The 18,778-nt window shown below is 36.7% G+C and overlaps 1 protein-coding gene across 1 annotated transcript; it reads right to left on the bottom strand.

Annotated features, from left to right (window-relative positions):
* Positions 1-692: 692 nt before the first annotated feature.
* LOC149234905 (zinc transporter 1-like) lies at positions 693-7,378 on the bottom strand. The gene is made up of 4 exons (XM_089368409.1): positions 6,755-7,378; positions 6,539-6,664; positions 1,219-1,254; positions 693-1,110 (listed from the first exon to the last, which is right to left on the bottom strand). The coding sequence occupies exons 1-4, from the start codon at positions 7,376-7,378 to the stop codon at positions 796-798; spliced, it is 1,101 nt and encodes a 366-aa protein (XP_089224535.1). The 3' UTR covers positions 693-795.
* Positions 7,379-18,778: the final 11,400 nt, after the last annotated feature.

The raw sequence follows: 18,778 nt of genomic DNA on the forward strand, positions 1-18,778 counted from the left end.
TACGGCCATTTTCTTTCTCCTTTCACTCTAGATAAGTGATTATCGAACCCTCAAGAGAGTGTGGAATTTCTCCCCCCTATCACTAGCCCCTTTGCTTGTCATGACCAACTTGCTTGTTAAGGACTACCTGAAATCCAACAAAGGAAAATTGAGGAGGAGAAAGAGAGTTTCCCCTTGACCCTCTAATCACGAGATTCCCATTTCCATATAAGATTGGGTAGAGAAATATACTCAACATTTAAAACATCTATTACAAGAAAATTTAGGAACAACAACAACATTAAGATTTCTCTTTCACTCAAATTGTAAAATATCACATATGTCTTCATGTATAATATTCTTCTATATACTATCCACTTGCCACTTTTCCTATACAACATTTAGTATCATTATTGATAATAATTTAAAATAAAATTATAATTTAATTAATTTTTATGATTGATAAATAATACACATAAAAATTACTAATAATAATTTAAAATATAATTATAATTTAATTAATTTTATAATTGATAAATAATACACATAAAAATTAACAAAGTTATAAATTTATTTTAATATTATTATTATAACTAAGTTAATAAGTTTAAGCTTCCTTCATTCAATGTTTGTGTACCATAATTACTTCATAAATTGAATCTAAATCGATTGACGATGTTCCTCTCACAGAAAATTTAATCCATTGTCATTGTCACTGTCACGAATACGAGGAAATGTAGACACAAAGATCGATCCAACCAAGAAATATATGATCAGATTCCCTACGGAATAGAGGTTATGTGAACTGCTGAAATTTCAAGCCCAGTTGGCGATCAAAGACATGGCCCCTACACCTAACAAGAGAGCGATGTAAGAGCACAGCTGAAGTGCTCCATTCTTTTTCATTCGAGAAGAGTCGATAAAATCGGTAGCAAGAAGATCGACCAGAGCCATGTATATCAGAATTCCAGAAGACGCTGCATTAAATACTCCTTCAACAATCAGTGTCGTGCGGCTGTTCTCATTGTAAATCGACGAGATCCCAATACCCAATGCAATACCAAATGGCGTTGTCACAGCAAAGAAAAACGCCATCAGGATAACTGCTGCCGACTTATTCTTGAAACGCGCCTGCTCCACTCAAAAAGCACAATATTCAACCAATCAACCTTATTATCAATGTAAATATTCCTGCTTCATACAAGTTGAATCTTTGAAGATTTAAGGGAGAAAAATTACCTGAACGATGCATCCACCAAGGTCCATTTGTTGGAACTACTACACACCTACATGCAGACTCTTAGTTAGAGCATGTGACTGCATGGAAGATTCCTTTTGCATGTTGGAACTACTACACACTTACATGTAGACTCTTAGTTAGAGCATGGGATTGCATGCAAGATTCCTTTTGCATGATTTACTCCTTGATTTGCTCCTTCTTTAACTCCGCAACTGACTAGTTATCTCCGGAACTTGTTGTAGGTGTTGAGTCCTCTCATTGATCACCACTATAGTGCATTACCTTGGGATCTTCACCCAGTGATGCTATATCATGAGCATTGTAACATATTTTCGAATAAATCATTCTTCTCTTCTTTCGATTTTCTTTTAGTGTTTTTGCTTTGCAAAGCTGTGTGTTCAACCTTTACTAGCTAGATTCATCTGCGCAGATTTTCTAACGCATTTACATGGTATCAGAGCCCACAGGTTGCTAGATAAAAGGCACACCAGTACTTTATTTTGCAAGTATTACAACTTGGAGATCGAAGATTGACATAATGGAGTCTCCCAAAGCATCGAGCCTAACACCGTAAAACTATCATGAATGGAAGGACCAAATGGTTCGATACCTTTGTCATAAAGGGTTGTACAGGATTACCATGGCTACAGAAGTGGAACCCACTTCAGCCATAGAGAAATCCAAGTACCTCAACTGTATGGATGAGGCCCACGGATCCATATACATGTGCATCTCTCCAGAGTTGCAGTTTCATCTATCTGCCTGCAATACTCCCAATGAGATTTGGAAAAAGGTTGAAGATCTCTACGGGAAACAGGATGAGGTGAAAGGACATCTGCTCAAAGTGGAGCTGCTATCATTGGATCCACGGAACTATGACAGAATTCAAGATTTCTTCACCAAATATAATGATCTATTGCTGCAACTCAAGGGTTGTGGAATTGACAAATCCAAGGAGGAGAGTCACCAAGTTCTCTCTATTATGTCAAAGCTCGAACCAGAATACTCCGTCTTTGTGTCTACATTTCATTCAGTAAGGCTCGCAACAGGTAAAACCTACACTATGCCTTCTCTCAAAGAATTTATGGAGTCCCTTATTTTTTAGCAAGATAAACTCATTGGCATGTGGAAAATCAAACCTCCAAAAGCACATGCACTTGCTGTGCATGATGGCATCCACAATAAAAATCACAAATCTGATTCAAATCAGAAAAATCAGTAGCAAAAAGACAAAGGAAAAGCACATTCCCATCCAAAGAAGGAAGGGTACACCAAGCCCTTCAATGACTCCTCCGGCTCGAGAAATAAGAAAGGGAAGAAAGGAAACAGATGCACCTACTGTCAAAGAGGATTCCATCCAGAATCCTCTTGCATGAAGAAACAAATTGACCAAATAGCAGAAATCCTTCAGAAGTACAACCTTGGGGACCACATCCCTCAAGGCGCCAAGAAGAAAACTGAGGATCCGCCACACGGGAAAGGTAACAAATTTCATGCTTTAGTTGCAATTAATTCTTCCCCTGATGCACGGATTATAGATTCTGGTGCATCACATCATATGGCTGCTGCAAAGGCAGTCTACTCCTCTTTGGATGCATGCAAAGGACCTCCCATCCTCATGGGAGATGACTCACCTATTGAGGTCACCGGAAAAGGTAGAGTTGAACTTTTACACGGAAGCTTTGAAGATGTGCTTCATGTTCCAAAACTTTCGGTAAACCTACTTTCAATTTATCTGATCACTCATTCCAGCACCAGAAAGAGAGTGGAATTCACTCTAGATGCAGTGAGCATATATGATCTACATAGCAATTCCAAAATTGCAACTGGTCAGGTAAACAATGGAGCCAGACTGTATACATTTTCTGAATTTATTGAATCTAAATCCTCCTTATTGCTTACACATGCTGATGATAGTAGTAGGCTTTGGCACGAGAGGTTTGGTCACTTAAATTACAGGTATATGCAACAGCTAAGCAAGAATGAGATGGTGGAAGGCTTGCCAAATATCAGTTTCTCCAAAGGAGTTTGTGAAGGGTGTGTTCTTGGCAAACATCCCAGAGAAAAGTTTGACACTGGCAAGACTCACAGAGCATCCTCTCCTCTAGATCTGATCCATAGTGATCTCATCGGGCCTTTTCCTCATCCTTCCATCAACAAAGCAAGGTATGTGCTTACATTTATTGATTATTTCTCACGGTATACTTGGGTGTATCTTCTCAAAAACAAATCTGAAGTTTTTGAGCACTTTGAAGATTTCAAAGCACTAGTTGAGACACAGTCAGAGAGAAAGATCAAAGCCCTCTGTACAGACAATGGGGGGGGAATATGTTAACACAACACTTCAGAACCTTTGACTTCAGTCCGGCATACATTTGCAGTACACGGTTCCATACACTCCGCAGCAGAACGAAGTTGCTGAGAGAAAGAACCGATCTCTCAAAGAGATGGCTTCCTACATGTTGCATGCCAAGTCACTGCCTCATAAGCTCTGGGCTGAAGCACTTAATTGTGCTAACTACATCCAGAACAGATGTCCTCATAGGTCTGTCAAGGATCAGACCCCCTTTGAGGCTTGGAGCGGCACTAAACCAGAGGTCACTCACCTTCGTGTTTTCGACTCTCGAGCATGGGCCCGAATCCCCTCTGAAAAGAGGAAAGCTCTTGATCCACAGAGCATTGAGTGCATCTTTGTTGGATACCCTGATGGTGTGAAGGGATATCGACTCCTGATTCCCTCTACGTACAAGCTCATCATTGAGCGAAGTGTCAAATTTGAGGAAAGTCTCTCGCATGCACCTCAAGCGCCACATGCAGACACTTTTTATCTACCTCATGTCCGAGATGATGACTCAGTGCATTCAGATGCAGATACAGATCATGTAGATGCCGAGGAAGAGCATGCAGATGCAAAGACAGAGTCTTCAGATACAAATCTAGTGCATGCAAATGATGATCCACATCCAAGCCCAGATCGGGCTTCCAGCAGTGAGTCATATTCCCCTGCCATAAATCAGAGAACAAGGAGCTTACGTGAGATATATGCACAAGACCAACCAACTGCTAGAAATGGTCTTGTGGGGGATAATTATGATCTGTAGAGGACTAGCTCAGAGTTTATTGAGCCTCCTCTTGTCCTCACTGCCACTGAACCATCGCCCTCCTCGCATTGTCATTTGGTTCAGTCTTCTGATCCACAGTCTTATGCTGAGGCTGCTGGGCATCCATCTTGGGAGTCCGCCATGGAGGAGGAGTATAATTCCCTCCTCGAGAACCAAACTTGGGATCTGGTCCCCTTCCTTCAGGAAGGAAACTTGTCCGATGCAAATGGGTCTACAGGACCAAGAGTGCTGCAGATGGGAAAATCACCAGACGGAAAGCAAGGCTAGTAGCCAAAGGCTTCCAACAAGTGCATGGCATTGATTATGACGAGACCTTTGCTCCAGTAGCAAAGATGGATTCTATACGCCTTACACTTGCCATTGCGGCTGCCCAGCGGTGGGAAGTACATCAGATGGATGTGAAGAATGCCTTTCTTCACGGAGACCTATCTGAGGAGATCTATGTGGAGCAGCAACATGGTTTCATTCAGGATTCATCTTTGGTCTGCAGACTAAAGAAATCTCTCTATGGCCTTAAGCAGGCCCCAAGAGCTTGGTACGCGAAGATGGATTCTTTTCTCTTATCACAAAACTTTGAAAGATGTAAGTCTGATCCGAATGTTTACATGATTAGGACACATGATTCTCTTCTTATCTTAGTTTTGTATGTAGATGATCTCCTAATCACTGGCAGCTCGGCTTCAGCCATTGCTACAGTCAAGAGGGCCTTGCATGATAGGTTCTTCATGACGGACATGGGTCCATTACACTTCTTTCTTGGTCTTGAGATCAGCCAGAATGCCACAGGCATCAAACTCTCTTAGGCTAAGTATGCACGGGATCTCCTCGAGAGATTTAGCATGACTGACTGCAAGCCAACACCAACTCCTTTTCTGTCTGGGGTCTGCCTTGAGGATGGAGGTGACACTACATTAGTTGACAGCACTCTCTACCGACAGCTAGTGGGGAGCTTATTGTACCTCACCCACTCCAGACCAGATCTCTCATATGCAGTAGGGGCAGTTTCTAGATACATGCAGGAGCCGCATGAGCTACACTGGAATGTTGCCAAGCGCATCCTCCGATATCTGCAGGGCACCATCACCTTCGGGATTCACTATGCAGCAGGCACTGCATTGAATCTCTTTGGCTTCATAGATTCTGATTGGGCAGGAGACAACATTGATCGCAAGTCCACCTCCGGATATTCACTAAGTCCAGGATCTGGCCCTATCTATTGGTTGAGCAAGAAGCAGGCTGCTATTGCTCTCTCTTCAGCTGAGGCTGAGTACCGAGGAGTAGTCAACATCACCATTCAGGCTCTGTGGCTACAGCACTTCCTCACTGAGTTGGGCGTCCAGTTCCACCAGCCCATTGTCATCTGGTGTGACAACCAGAGCACTCTCAAATTTTGCAGGGATCCAGTACAGCGGCAACAGACGAAGCACATAGAGATCCATATGCACTACATCAGAGACTTAGTACATGATCAGGTCATTGATTTGTAGTTCTGTCCTTCAGCAGAATAGACTGCAGACATCTTCACCAAGACATTCACTGAGCAGAAGTTTCACTCTTTGCGTGATCGTCTTGGAGTGAAGGACACGATTGCTTAGCAACTATATTTTTCTTCCTCTTTTCTTTTGATTACATTGTAATTTGAGGGGGGGGTTTTCCCACAAGGTTTTCCCTCTTTCCTCAATTTTAGTACAAGTTGCACTGTATTTTGGGTGACCTTTGGCCTTAGTTGCTAGGGCCCATTTTCTATTTTTCCCCATAGTGGTGTTCAGGGGGGTGTTGGAACTACTACACACCTACATGCAGACTCTTAGTTAGAGCATGTGACTGCATGCAAGATTCCTTTTGCATGTCGGAACTACTACACACTTACATGCGGACTCTTAGTTAGAGCATGGGATTGCATGCAAGATTCCTTTTGCATGATTTACTCCTTGATTTGTTCCTTCTCTAACTCCGCAACTGACTAGTTATCTCCGGAACTTGTTGTAGGTGTTGAGTCTTCTCATTGATCACCACTATAGTGCATTACCTTGGGATCTTCACCCAGTGATGCTATATCATGAGCATTGTAACATATTTTCGAATAAATCATTCTTCTCTTCTTTCGATTTTCTTTTAGTGTTTTTGCTTTGCAAAGCTGTGTGTTCAACCTTTACTAGCTAGATTCATCTGTGCAGGTTTTCTAACACATTTACACCATTCCTTCGAAAAATTGGTGAAATGATAAGGTTGCCACTAAAGGCCTAATTCTGTATGGACTTTCAGGTGCACCCAATGACATTCCAATAATAACGGAGTGAGCAACGATACCCAACTCTAACACCTGACATTAACCATATTCCATTTGTGGTGTTAAATTTAATAATATGGTTATTGAAAGCTATACTTCAGAGTTTGAAGTTTAGATTTTTACCTGCGCAATGACACGATAACGAATAGAGGAATCTTCATCTAGAGTATTGGATCCATGGGCGTGGCCATGTGTAGCATGTGAGTGTGCATGAAGATGATTCTCATGTTCTGGGTCATTGCCGTCACCAGGAACTGTACCCTCATTACCTTTGTTTTGATTTCTAAAGTGGGAGTGCTCATAGTAACCAATGGCTAGAGCATCGACCATGAGAGTACAAATTGCAGACATCATTGCTATAAACCCAACAAAGGGGAAGTTTCCCCATGGATTTGTACTTAAGCATTCACTTGTAAGAGATTCGAAGGCATCAGGAAGAACATGAACGAAACCAGTAGCAAGAATCACACCGGCAGCAAAAGCCTTAATGACAAAGAATATGTTCTTATCAGGCCTTAAAGCAGAGAAAGTCCTGCCCAGAACATGCAAACATACCCCAATAGTACCTACCACAAGAATAGAAGGGAGTGCCCCAATCTTCAGATGGAGAGCTTCTGTCTTGTCTCTACATGCATTGTCTTTACCAGAGCAAGTATTATCATCTGCACCCGCAAAATTCACCATAGAACATAACATTATGGCTAAACCAACTATGATGTATTTCATGGTTGCTGATGAATTTGCCATTCTTCACAACTAATTCTATCCAGAAAAGACTCCAGTGTTTGGTTAGCTACCATCGCTCGTGCATAAATACCTTGCCATCACAAAGTTCAATTATTATTTCCTTCCAAACCAGGTCAGGTCTTCCGCCTAAAAGGCTATGGATACACATCCAATGCCTAGCCAGTCCAAATAGTGTCCTCATAATATGTTTGGTTAGCTACCATCGCTCGTGCATAAATACCTTGCCATCACAAAGTTCAATTATTATTTCCTTCCAAACCAGGTCAGGTCTTCCGCCTAAAAGGCTATGGATACACATCCAATGCCTAGCCAGTCCAAATAGTGTCCTCATAATATCGCAAGTTGCAGTGTCTACCAAGTATTTTGGGGTCACCAAGTATTGCAATTTGTGGACATAAATTGTTTGGATGATCGGTCGGACTGGAACAATGGGAGGTAAACCAAACGACTTGACTTTAGCGTTCTGTCGAAACCAAACGACTTGACTTTAAAAGTGAGGGTTCTGTCGATATTCGTAAAGTTGGTGTTGACGTAGAGAAGAAGGTGGCCCCATTACATAGCGGTATTTGCCATTTTGAATGTCGAGCCTTATTTTCTGTATTCAATATTGTCATAGTCTGCAGGGCTGATAAATGGAGAGTAGTCAATGATGTCGTCAGGAGTTAAATTTGGATAAAATTCGGTTAAATTTTTTGGAAATTTAGGTTACAATTATTAGCCTTCAGGGTTTTGGATGTTTGGGTGTTTGCCTTTTTTATGGTGTTGAATCCATTTCCACTATTATTCAGATTTTTTGAAAAAAAATTCACAAGATTCTGCCAAAAGATTTGTTATCAGGGAAAAACTGTGTCCTCATAGAATAATCATTTTATAATGAAAATAGATACGCTTTCAAATCTATGTTTATAAGTTTTATTGTGTAAATTTCTAAAATAGATTATAAATTTGATATTTTTTAATAAAAATTACTCTGGAATTCAAAAACACAAACATTATAGTTTAAATATTTTAATTAAATTTTACATTTTGAACATATTTTTATTCAAAAAAATCACTAAAGCTATTAAATTAGCATTTTCATATAAATTAACTAATTGGTAAATGCATATAAACATCAATTACATATTTATTTCATGATATATTATGATTTTATTTTAAAATATTTTTATTAATGTAATCATATAAATTAAATGGCAGATAAAAATGAATAGATATCAATTCATAATAAGCATCAAAACCAATTAAGAAATAGTGAAGACAAGACTTACGAGGACCACAAGGACAAGACTTACGAGGACCACATTATAGAGGGTAAACATCAAACAACGTATCTCATTATACATCTCACATTGCCCATATTAAAAAAATAAACTTGAAAAAAGCCATTATCCAACACTTTTACAAATATACCATAATAAAAACATAATCACACAATAAACAATTATTTTTAACTATTTATTTTTTTCACAATGGCTAATATATATATATAAAACCTTTTATTTTGTTCGCAATAAATATTGAATATATATATATATGGTTGAAATATGTTATCTACACCATCATATACATTCACACAGACCTACGCATAGTTGCGTTCTTGGTTGAGCTCATTTCTATCTCTGTGGAGGCGCCCACATGTGCCGTTATTCACACTTTTCTAGGAAGCAAGCTCTCCCGTAATGGTAATCAGAAGTTACAACCAACTGAAAAAGTTGTTGAAGTCATCTGTGTTAAAAGTTACGAGTATTTTGTAATAAAACTAAGACATGTAAATCATCGAACTTTAAAAAAGCAAACACATAGCTCTATAGTTAAAAGGGAAACATAAAACACCCAACTCTCTAGTTAAAAAGGAAAAATCATAAATTTAAAAAAACACAACCAAACATTTATCATTAACTTCACATATTTTATTTAGAATCCATCGCCAAAATAAATACACAGACCAACATCGTATCTAAAAAATATCCACAGGTGAAAACAATAATTTCTATGCACTATGAATGCAACGTGTTTGTTAGCAAGGAGGATGAATGACTAGTAACTATCTGTGGGCCACGTAATTGACTCAATCATTTCTAATTTCTTAGCCCTGTGAAGCGAAATTGTTCTAATTTCTTAGCTTATGAAGCCAAGTTGCCCCCTTTAGGTTTTTGTTTTCCTTGGTATTGTAGGGATGGAGGTTTGGCCAAAAGTTATTTTTAGTAACTGGTTATTTATGGAAGATGTAGTACTTATTATATTCATTGAATCTCAGTTAAAAGGATGACTTGTATTTCAATTAAAAGGTCGCTCCATTAATTAGAGGATTAGTGAGCATGCAGCAGACCTTAAGCATAGGCGAACTAAGTCTTCCGCTTTAGCTGAGCATGCTCAGAAAACAAATTATCATGTTTGTATGAAGAAGCTAGTGTTATTGCTAAGGTTTCGCACTTCCATCATCCGAAATTTAGGGAGGCGCTTGAGATTGAAAAGGGGCCGACTAATCTCAATAGAGATGATGAGGCCGACTAATCTCAATAGAGATGATGGCTGGAAAATCAGTCGGTGTTGGGTCCCAACACTCGGCTGGAAAATCAGTCGGTGTTGGGTCCCAACACTCTCGTCCTAGTTTTTATTTTAGTTTATTTGATTTTGATTTATTTTTTATTTTTTAATTTTTATTTTATTTTATTTATTTATTTATTTAAGTTGACTTATATTAATTTTTCATTCATACTTTCTCTTTCTTTTATGTTCATTTATATAAAAATAGTCCTGGTTTTTATTCCTCTAAATCTAATTTAACTTACTATTTTTAATTATTTATTTTATTTAAAATTTAATTATTTATTAATAATTTTTTTTTTTTAATTATTTTATTTTAAGGGATTGGTCTCCCTAGTTAAATCTTTTTTTTCCTTAAATTTATTTATTTATTTTTTTCAATTATCTTTTACCTTATTTTTATCTTAATAACCGAATATTATAACTTATATATATATATATGTAAATTATTTAAATTATATATATATATATATATATATATATTAATAAATAATTTAAATAAATTAAAGTAAATTAAATTTTTTTATAACTAACTATTAAAAGTATTTTATTTATCTATATATTTGACCTAATTTAACTTATTTCCATAAATAATAATAATAATAATAATAATATTAAGAATAATAATAATATTAATTAATAACAATATTTTGACTACTAATATTAATAATATATTAATATCAAGACTATATTACTAATATAATATTAATTATATTTAATAAATAATTTAATTAAACTAAAAAATTACTTAGATTATTAATATATAATAATAAATAATTTAATTAAATTAAATAAATTACCTTTTCTAACTAACCATTTAAATTATTTATATTTTATCCTTAACTTTATGATTTTAATAAATAAATATATATATAGATATAGATATAGATATATATTATTAATAAATTACTTTTTAAGATAACCATCGAAAAATCCTTAACAACATATTATTATATATATTTATGTTTTATATTAACAATATTTATTAAATAATTTAAATAAATAAGTATTATCTTAAACTAACCACTAATATCATAACTTATATATATATATATATTAATTAAAAAAAAAATTATGTATTAATATTAAAAATAATAATAATATTAAATTAATGATTATTAATTTGACTTGGGTCCGTAGGTCAAAATTAGCCGTTGGCCGATTTAGCCATTGGAGTCTCTGCACAAACTATAACATGCTTAGCTGGATCTATTTCTTCAACTTGCCCTGATGATGAACCACACTGGTTGGTTCGAAATGCGTAGACAAATGGTTTATCATGTGATTTGCCCCCAAAAATCTCTTGCAAACTTGTTATGGATCACAGAAGCCCCAACTCTACAATAAAAAATTGAAATTAATATAAACTTTAATGTGTATAATTTTCTGGATAATCTTTTTAAGTTAAATCAATTAAAATCATAGGAGCTCAATTTTGAAATAGCTCTGTATATGACATAATTATTAATGATAAAATAATTAATATATAAGTCAAATTTATATACATTTAAAAAAATAAGATTGTTTACTATGGAGATTCATACCCGCTTTATTATGAAAATAATATCATGGCTTATCAATGATATATGTCCAAAAAACCGTAATTCACTTCATATGAGGCTTATTTTTTTTAATTAATTAGTTTAATTAAAATAGTTGAAATGACATAACTACTTTGAAGATTTAAATCACAGCCTTGATTTGTGAATACCACTAAAAATATTCTAGAATATTCCAGAGATTAAATCTCTACCTTCCACCTAATAATTATTGATAATTAAATTAAAATTATAGAAGCCTTGTGCAAAATAGACATGCCTTTCTGCATAATTACGTCTATAATGTGTTTATTTTGCAATAGGACTTCTAGAATTTTAATGTAATTATAGAAATTTATCTCCACTTTATCATGAAGATTCTTAATCTGAAAATAGGATTTCTTACAATACCAACCTAGATCTAAATTGGAAAAAATGTTAAAGATTTTGCATGATCACATGGGTTAAATGTTTTCCTACTTATCTAAACTAGTTAAAATATGGGAGCAATATGGGAGCTTAAACTTATAATCTGAAACTAGCAGCTCACAGGTGAGCAAGCTGCACCTAGAGACTGCCCAAAGCAGAGAACACTCTATTCAATTAATCATAAAATCAGAAATATATAAGTTACATCAATTTTAGGGAGATTAGAACTAACTCCTAGAAAATAGGAACTAATCCTAATCTAGGGACACTCGTACAACAAATAAACAAACTCTCTCCAATAATACAATATTCTCCATTAATTTCAACACTCCCCCTTAATGGAGAAAGGGTTCAATTGTACTCCTAACATCTCCCTAAACATTTCAAATTTAATCCTCCCAAGGGTTTGGTAAAAATATCTATTGCATTATCACAAGTATTAAAAATTACATTCAACAAGAATTTCATTAGACTGAATCTTCTCTCTAACAAAGTGAAACTCAATATCAATATGCTTTGTGTTTTTGTGAAACACAGGATTGTTCGCCAGCGTAATGGAGCTTTGGTTGTCACATCTGATTATTGTTTCATGTTTTTGTTCTTCTTCAGCATCATGGGGAAGTCTCCTCAACCAAATAGCTCACATGTGGTTCCACACATTGCCTGATACTTTGCTTCTGTAGAAGATAAGGAAATAATACTTTGTTTCTTGCTGCTCCAAGCAATCACTCTATAGCCAATGTTGAGAGTGTTAGAGTGGGTTGGTTTGTTAGTTGAAAAGTACCTAGAGTCAATTATTTTATGTTTAGAAGAAGGTCAAAATCATAAAATTTTCTCATTGTTACATTTTGACCTATCATTGGTCAATGGAGTCATCTTCAGTCGGGTTATCACTTTGGTCATCAAGGTCAATCATTGGGAAAGAGTGTCTAATGTTTGTCAAGTTTTATTGTTGAATTTCGGGTATTAGGTGATGATAGGTGGGTAACATGGTCTAAGTATTAGCTACTGAGGAAAGGATCTCAAAAAGACCCTAATTATTAATGCTTTGACCTACACCTTTACTAAATATTTTATAAATCCTTCCACCCATCTCCTTTTTCCCGCATTTCATTCCTTCCCCTCAATTCCTAATGATACCTTAATCATATAAATTTACTTTATGCCTAAGCCTTTATCATCGTTGTCACTTAAACCACATTTCCCTAGGCCTAAACCTATTCCCATTCCTAAACATCATTACCCACCATGATTTGTTTATCTTACTATCGACTGAGGCACACTTTGATTATCGAAGTTATCAAGCTAAATCCTCCACCCCCTTACAACATTTGAGCAACACTTTTCAAGCATGTCAAATTTCATAAGAAACGCGGATTTCACGTTCATCTTTCGTACATCAGCACCATAATTTCAAGTCATTATGGAGGCCACCAATTTTCTATGTGACTGCTTGCAAGTGGTATGCAGAAGATGAGATTACTAGTTTATTTTCATATCAAAGGTTGAAAGAGAGTTCAGAAGGTGCAGAGAGGCTCAGGATTATTAGGTAGGTTAACAAGTTGCAGACAATTTGAGCATCGCACGACATTCTTCCTGTACAACGAAATAAGTCATCTCAAGATAGTCTTCAGCGTACAGATTGAAACGAAAAAATTGCAGAGGTAGGGAGACAACCATCCTTCCTATGAATTCTTATTGATAATTCTCTTGGTCGCAGTGCTTAAGATTTGCATGTCATTATTAGAAAACAAGTGTTGCGCACACCCTGTCCTGTTAGAAAGCACAATCTTACCTCCAAGGGTGTTATTTTACTCCTCAAAACCTAAATTTCGAATGATGATTTCTTCGTCAAGATTTGATTTTAAATACCTTTTAAATGTTTAAAGCCTCCTACTTGTATTCCATCGCATAATCTGTGTTGTTACCACCTTATTATTACAACTACCTAAGTGTATTTTTGTTGTCATGCAAGCCTATTCTCATTCCTTTGGACCTGCACATGTAGTCATAATCCAAAAGTCAAAATACATCATCTAGGTGTAGAGATAGGATGGCTCCTACTGCCATCAAAAAATGATTTGACCTTGTTCGCACTGAACCCAATACTATGAGTCTACTCAATCGATCCCCTGCCATTACAGTGGCTTTTGAGAACATAGGGTGCATACCTTTCTGCCAAAAGATTCAAAAAGTAGCTCATAATGCCAAACTAGCCAGCTTATTTGCTCTAAATCTTCAAGACAACAGAGTGAAGTTAGGTGACCTGGACATCATATTGACTAAAAATTTCATAGCTGATGCAACCAATCTCCCAATAGCAGGGGAGCAATGGTTCAAGGGGGATGAGTTAGACATTTTGGCTTATAAGAAGTTTGTATAACCAGAGTATCTTGACAAGTTTGCCTCCACCTCACCTAACATTTATCTCCAAGAGCCATATGTAGACCTTCTGAAGGTCATCCAAAGATATTTCACTTGCAAAGGTAGGTTCAATAGAATATACCAGTATCATATCAGGTTGTTATGGAATTTCACAGAAAGCAAGCCCATGAGCCTCCCTTGCTTCTTTCTTAAGAGTCTAGAAAGAATGGCCACCAAAGTACAAATTCAAAAGAATAACCATGCTTCAAGTTTGTTTCATTTCTCTTTGATCACAATCATGGTTAAGCATGTTGTTGAAATAAAGAAAATTCTTTGGTTTGATTTTCTTGCAAGTATTGACCTCTTGCCACAAACTAGGTCACCTTCAATCAAGGCAGATAAAGAAGAATCCAAGTAGGAACATCCAAAGAAGGAGAGCACTCATTCAATTATGGAAGTGAAAACTGCAAAGACGGAAGGTGGAGAGCCAAGCAAGAAATTTGCAGGCAGGTTGAGCAAGAAAACTAAGTTGCAAGGCATAGATGATGACAAAGCAGAAAAAATAATAGAGGAACATGAAACATCAACTAAATAGGCCAGACTTAAGTTCAAAATTGAAGAAACAATCCAAGATGAGTTTGTGATGAGACCAAGAACAAGGTCTAGAGATAAGAAAATCCAGGAAGAGGCAACCCCTCAAACAATTGTAGAAATCTCTAAAGATAAGCATACAGATGCACAAATGGATGAAAAAGTCGAGGAGGTCAAGGGATCAGAAAATGTACAATTGGATTATGAGGAAGAGATAGCACCACTAGAAACAGGTGCTTTATAGTATAAATAAGAGGATCCTAAAATAATAAAGATGAGAGAGGCACTATTTAAAAATCGGATGAGGATAACCTTTCTGGAGAAGTAGAACAAGGACATAAAAAATACCATTAAACCAGCAGGGGAAAAGACAGAGTCACCCTCAACAAGTGCCAAACGGGAGAAGAAACATGTTACCTTTGCTGAACAAGCTAGAAATGTTGTAGCGGGGTCTAAAAAGCCAGAAGTCAGGGTGTTTAAATAAAAGTCCAAATATGTGCAACAGATGAAAAAAATAGGTAAAGCCCCTGGTACACCCTCATTCAATCAATGGAAAGAGTATGAGAGGTTCCTGGAGGAGTTAGAAGAAATATAAGACTAGATCAATCAATTCATACAACAAAATCTGGAGCATAAGAATTCTATTCAGCATATTTTAGAAAACTGTGACCATGGGGTCAAAAAGGTATCCAAAGCTCTTGACAGGACTAAGAATTTTTTCAAGTGGTCAGAACTAGTTAGGAGGCAGTGCAGAAATTTATATGTAAGGAATTTGGTCTTGAATGCATGGTTGAGAACTATGAGGCGAGATTTAGAGGAGGCACATAAATTGCTGAAGAGGTATGAGGGGGCTGATGTAATACCTTCACTCATGAAAATGCCTAAGTTTGATCCTAAATCAAAAAAATCACATGCTTTATCACCATGTGTGAAGCAACAAGACCTCATCACTCCAGATCCCAAGTCCAAAACTCATAGCATGAAGGTTTCTAGCAACAAATTATCAAGCAAGAGGAAAAGAAAATGACCAGTCTTTCCCTTTTATTCTCAAGTTTTGTTTTAATTTTCTGATGTATAAATATGTTAAAATTGATATGATCAGCATAATTGTGTCATGACATTGTTCAGAAGCAATGAAGAGAATTCAGGAAACAGTTGCAGCAATTTTTCTATGCAGGCACTGCGCACTCGCTATGCAACCCATGGTATGACCATTCCATGTACACAGTACAATAGCCACCTGTAAGGTTTTGAAGGTGTTGGCATCAAGTACATATGGTGTCCATCTCACCACCCCAGTTGATTGCCATGTGTGAGTTCTAGAAGCATGAAGATTTGGGTGCTGCGCAGGCTTTTCAATAGACACAAAAACAACTTTTAGACTCTTTGATATTTCAGTTAGTTTTATCAGTTTGAAGACTTTTTTAAGGATAATTGGTATTTAATTCGTTATTTTTGCTTTTAAGAAGATAAAATTGTGCTCTTTGCTTTTATGTTTGGGTGAAAATCATGGAAAAACAACAGTTTACTATCTTATCCAATTTTGAATTGATCCTTTGAAGGATTGAAGATGCAGTGAACTTGAAATGATTTTCCTCCATTTTTTTACCATATATTTTGATAAATGAAGAAAAAGAAGCTTGAATGTTGAAGGGATTTCAGTATATTTATGGAGATTCTTATGGTGCGAATGAGTTTGGAATAAGTTTTTCTCTCAATTTATGTGTATTTCCTTTATCTATTTTATTCATACTGTTTAAAGGTGTGTGGGACAATTATATTTGAATTCATCTCATATGTTGATGTATGACTGAAACCAAGTATATTTTAGTTGCAAATGAAGTATGCATGCCTTTTAAAAATTTTGTGTTTTCTTTTGGATGGTCATGAATCTGAGCTACAATAATAAAGTTATTATTTCTGCTCTTTGATAAATGTCTTGATATTCTACTATTTCTATACTACAATTTCATGATTCATTCCAAATAATGTGCTAATTAAGCCTCCATATATGAAGCTAGTTGGAGATACATCAACATGTTACAATAGAAAGATCACTCATATTGTCAATAGATTTTCGTAGAAACCCTCTACCACTTCTTAATCAAAATCCAAATACTCCCACAACTGGTCTCTATATGCTATAGAATCAATACCTTTAGTTTTCATTAGTTAAGGGAGCCCCCTCTGGCTAGAAAGGCTAGTTTTCTGTTAGGATATTCCGACACATAGGATATAGTTAAGTTCAACTTGGTCTAGTATAGAGTTAGGTTAGAGTTAGGTAAAGTGTGTTTCTTTACCGTTGTACATTTTGTAACTTACAATCCGACGGTCACGATATGTAGTGATCCGACGGTTCACTCTCACCTCGGTATTACCGACACTTGATCCGTGGCTTGACACCCGATTGGTCCATGAGTTCTATTTAAAGCGCATGGAGGGTCATTGTTCGGGTAATCCGTGCATGAGAGAAGCTTATGTAAATTTTCATTCTTTGATTAATAAATTGTCTGTACCCACGTTGGGACAGGCCGTGGACTGTTTCCCTCCTTGCACTCTGAGGGTTTTAACCACGTCAAAAATACTGGTGTATTGATTTGAGATCTGGTTGTGAGCGGTGTCCTTTTGGTATTCTTCTGTGGAACTTACCCTGTAAATTCCTACATGGTATCAGAGCTATTTGAGGGCCGCGTCCGTTGGTGATCCAAATCTGAAGCCGGTAGAACTGCATGCGGCTGTCGTTTCCTAGATCTGCTGTTTCTGACTGCTTTCGGGCCGAGAGGACTGCTCTGTTGCATTCAGAGCATCTGTTTCAGTGAGGAACCCCTTTCGTTTCACGCGAAAAGGTTTCCGGTAGCCCTAGCTGCGTCATTTTTCAGATCGGAGGTATACAGTGTTTTTTTTTGCAGTTTACTGTCATTTTCTCTCTGCTTATTTCGGTTTCGGTTTATTTAGCCTTTTTTTTTCCGGATCTATACCTTTCATTTCTGCGTATGCTCTTTGCCCTGCGACTCTGTGCGATCTGGGCAAATCAGAAACAGAAAGAAAGGATTTTTCTCATGCGTATGCTCTTTTCCCTGCACCTTAGTGTGATCTCGGAAAATCAGAAACATTGAGGAAAATATTTAGTTTTTCGGCTAAAAGCTAACTTTGAGATTTTTTTTAAAATTTCTAGTTTTTTTGGCTAAAGCTAACTTCGAGCCGTAAGGTTCGTTTTTCTTTGGATATTCGTGTTGGGTTTTGTGTTTTGTGTTTTGTAGGGGAAAAGAGTCTTCCCAAGGCAAGCACGCAAATCGAGGCCCCCCCCCCCCTCTCTCTCTCTCTCTCTCTCTCTCTCTCTCTCTCTCTCTCTCAAATCTTTTGTATAGATCAATTGGTTCAAAGACCTTTTAAGAGAGTAGAGGTCTTGGGTTCAAGTCTCCATTTTGTGGGGGCGGATTTTTTCATTCCCGCACATTCGCGCACTTTGCCGGCAACGTCAACAATTTTTTTTCAAAAAGCCATAACTTCTTCATCCGGAAGCCTTTTTCAGAGCCGTTTTTTTTAAAACCGCCTATTTTTTCGAGATCTATCCATTGGACCACTCACTTTCAGCATCTTCAGCTTCAGTTGTTTTTCAAAAATGGAAAGTCCATGCCAAGTCATTCTTGACAGCACTAACTACTTCCAATGGGTCGCCTACATGGGAGATTTACTTAGAAGTAAAGGTCTCTTCAGAATAGCCACAGACCAAGAGAAGAAACCCAAAGATGAAGACAAGGCCGAAAAATGGGAAAATCGACAAGATCAAGCACGTGGCTTGATAGGAATGTCTGTTTCTCCCGATCTTAGATTCCACATTGCAGAAATTGAAACTCCTCATGAAGCATTAGAAAAACTTGCTAAAGTTTTTGGGATTAAAAATGAAATTAGATCCCATCAACTTGAAAAT

The sequence above is a fragment of the Pinus tabuliformis genome, chromosome 8 (genome assembly GCF_031772625.1).
Source record: "Pinus tabuliformis cultivar Carrire ecotype Pingquan chromosome 8, CPIR1, whole genome shotgun sequence".
Lineage (NCBI taxonomy): Eukaryota > Viridiplantae > Streptophyta > Pinopsida > Pinales > Pinaceae > Pinus > Pinus tabuliformis.